At 55.6% G+C, this 3,495-nt stretch overlaps 1 protein-coding gene across 1 annotated transcript in view; it reads right to left on the bottom strand.

The window, feature by feature from the left end:
* LOC100746375 (protein CBFA2T3) overlaps positions 1 to 3,495 on the bottom strand; it is a 19,176-nt gene that overhangs the window by 7,263 nt on the left and 8,418 nt on the right. Inside the window, 2 exon segments of the mRNA XM_012384190.3 lie at positions 1 to 236; positions 3,308 to 3,495. Of these exon segments, the coding sequence (XP_012239613.1) occupies positions 1 to 236; positions 3,308 to 3,495 (424 nt within the window).

Genomic DNA, 3,495 nt, shown 5'->3' with positions numbered 1-3,495 from the left:
CGCGTCCTCCGATTCGGGTTTGAGGTAGTGCGAGGGTAAAGGACTACCGCTGTCGGAGGACGCCGAGCAAACGACGATCGTTGTTCCTTTGTGATCTGTCCGAGGCGCGCCGTTGTTCTGTTTCGGTTGTCCGATTGCCGGTACCGCGGTTGAGATCTTTTGATGATGAGAGCAGGGCGAATGAACTTCCGGTTGAGCATCTTCTCGCGAGACCTTGTCCCTGGCTGCCGAGGACACTGAAACAAAATATTCGTTGGTTCGTTCGCCGCGCTGGACGGAGACGGGATTCGCGCAAGGAGATCGTCAAAGGGAAAAGCTACGATTTGTTTCGTTAAAGTGAGAGAGAGAGAGAGAGAGAGAGAGAGAGAGAGAGAGAGAGAGAGAGAGAGAGAGAGAGAGAGAGAGAGAGAGAGAGAGAGAGAGAGAGAGAGAGAGAGAGAGAGAGAGAGAGAGAGAGAGAGAGAGAGAGAGAGAGAGAGAGAGAGAGAGAGAGAGAGAGAGAGAGAGAGAGAGAGAGAGAGAGAGAGAGAGAGAGAGAGAGAGAGAGAGAGAGAGAGAGAGAGAGAGAGAGAGAGAGAGAGAGAGAGAGAGAGAGAGAGAGAGAGAGAGAGAACGTTTAACGCGGCAAAGGGACGGGGCGCCCGCAAACGTCCTTTGTGCTCGGTACATCCGGGGAACCGTCAACCACGGACCACGTGAAACGGGCAGGCGAATCGGCCACTCGTTTACAAACGCGTTGATAGGCGCACACACTCGCATCGGTGCGAGGCACAGATGCGCGTCAACCGTGTGCTCTGTGCGTGGGAGCAGCGGATAACATGCAATTACGGGCCGTGTCATCCACCTTGCCTTGTTCCCATTCCGTGTACCGCGCGTTATCTCGCGGAATGCCTCCGGCTTCGTGGTATGCGTGGCAAAGCCCGGCGTTCGAATACGTATGCCAATACCGAAAAGTTATACGACCAACGATCTCGCGTCTTGTCGTTTCGTGGCCCTGTCGTATCATCGTCTCGCGTGTCTAGCGCCAGAAATCGTCCGATCACGCAACCCTGACTACGCTTAATCGACGAAACGATATCCCTTGCCTTTCGTTTCTTCGCCTACCTTCTCCCTTCGCTGTTCGGCGCTCCGTCTCGCTAACGCGCATCTACGCCTCCGTCAGCGTGCAAACGCGAATCGACGCTAGGCGCGACGAACCGTGTAAAACAGAGGGAAAGGGTCAAACGAAAGAAGGTCGCCGCCGCTACCGTGTCACTGCCACCTGACGTCGGTAGCCAACAGCTAATTACCTGTATCCGAACTCGGGCTAAACTACCTAGAACGCACCTTACGGTCGTCGTGCGACGGCATCGATCGCAAATCCGGTTCGTAATATCGCCCCGCCCAACGACCCCCGATCGAAATTCTTCCTACGTTCGTCGTTCCCGAGGCGCTGAAAACGCGCAAAGAGGACAAGGAACTGGGAAAGAAAACCCGAATAGCGCGTGCATATTTCGAAAAAATGCGCAAGAGGAAATAGAGCAACGAGAAGATTCGTGGACGACGATTCGTAGCCGTGAATTATTGGAAACTCTTGCGCGAAGCGGTTATCGACAGAGATCGGTTAGTTGGGAGAGAAAAGCGTTCCAGGAAAAGCGTATCTCGCGGTAGCAGCGGTGACGGCGGCGGCGGCGGCAGCTTCGGCAGCACCTGGAGCACACGGGAGAAGCAACGTGGAGGCGGTTCGTTGTCTTCGTAGACGACCGTTGCACGAGTACCAAGGGAGATCGATAAAGCGCACGTGCTCCACTCGGCTGAGAGTCCCTGGGTGGAAGTAAGTACGCTGGGACTCAGCTGTCGCCTCCTAATTGCCGGGACAATGCAACAGATGGCTTTGATCGCAATCCCTTCCTAGCCGCACCCCATGCTCCCCTATTCGCCTCTCCTCCCTTCTCCTTCTCCCTTTCTTCTCTCTGCACCGCCGTCTCTTTCCACTCGTTTTTCCGTCTTTTTTCTCGGCCTGTCTCTCCCGATTTTCCGAATGCTCGTTCTCTCTTCGCCGTATCGTAAGCAACGAGGTGGTTACCCGCTATATGGGTACGAATACGACGCGTCGTCCTACGGATCCAGCGAAATCCGATTTACTAACGCGAAGTTTAACGCGTTCGCGTTCGATTCGTATCCCGGAGGAAAGTTTCACGGGGAATCGCGTGTGTTACGTCGGCTGAAAAGAAAGATAGATGCGTTCTGTACGCCGTAAGCATATCCGGAAGAAGAAGGTGCGAGGAAGGGAACGAGCGCGCGACTACGAGCCGTGGTACGGGTGACTACGAGCCGTGGTACGGGCGACTATCGCAAAATACCTCGAACGGCAGCGTCGGGGATGCCGACGGTGTACCGGATATGATATCAGCCTCGAGCAGAATCCCGCTGGAAGCGTTGGACGTGCCTTATCGCGTCTGGTCCAGGCAGTCAGCCGGTTCCACCAACAGACCTAACCAACACACCGAGGCCGACCAACCAACCACCCGGCCTCGCTGACTGTTCGCAGGAGTTTCCGCGTCGACCGTTCTACGATCACGCACACACGTTTCCGTTGGCTTACGGTGCACGTGCTCCACTTTGCGCCATCTTTTCTTTTTCTCGTTTTCTGCCCCCACCCCCCTCCCTCCTTTCGTACGACCATGCTCTTCCACGAGTAAACGCGGTCGCGCTTACGTCAAACTTACCGAACAGATTTCGGAGGAAATCTGGCACGCGTGTCCCCGATCATCCAAGCAGACGTCGCACGCGTGTTCCACGAACTTGGTAGAATCGAAAAAACGATCGATTACGAATACGAGACAGGAGGATGGAACCCTGTTCGGACGAACGGACCGTGACGGGCCTTTGACGAGAGAAGCGGCGCGACCTTTTTTCCCCCAGCCCCGTTCCCAAAGTAGCTGCGGGCTCCAGTAGCCCGTCTGCTAGATAACCTGTTCGGTCTGAACGTACGATTCGAACGAGAGCACGGTCGCGGACTAGATATACGGGTACCCCTATGCAATATCCCCAACTAACGTTCGATGCGCCCACAGCTAACCCGACCGAACGTTTTCGCGCGCCAACGCTCGAAACACGCGCCGATGTATTCCTCCTTCTCCACTTTCCTTTCTCTTACTCTTTTTCTTTCTCTCTCTCTCTCTCTCTCTCTCTCTCTCTCTCTCTCGGACATCCATCGTGGCCGTCCGTCTGGCGTACGAGGCGACCGAGTGGTTAGACGTCTTTTGCTCACGGACCATCGCCACGGACTCGATCGGTCGAACGAAGAAAATAGAAAACAACGCACCCTTGATCTTGGTCTTGAGGTCGAGATCGACGGGAAAGGGATCGGCGTTGACCAGGACGGAAGACGCTGGCGCCGATAGATGACAAACCACGCCGGTAGATTGGTGCAGCGCAGAGGTGGCCGCTGGTGACGATACGTTCGGTACGGTGGTCGGTGGAGTGGTAGCGACGCTGGCAACTACGCCGCCG

The sequence above is a fragment of the Bombus impatiens genome, unplaced genomic scaffold, assembly GCF_000188095.3.
Source record: "Bombus impatiens unplaced genomic scaffold, BIMP_2.2 scf_0248, whole genome shotgun sequence".
Classification (NCBI taxonomy): domain Eukaryota; kingdom Metazoa; phylum Arthropoda; class Insecta; order Hymenoptera; family Apidae; genus Bombus; species Bombus impatiens.
The sequence above is the reverse complement of the archived record's forward strand: the minus strand, read 5'-3'. Positions and strand labels throughout refer to the sequence as shown.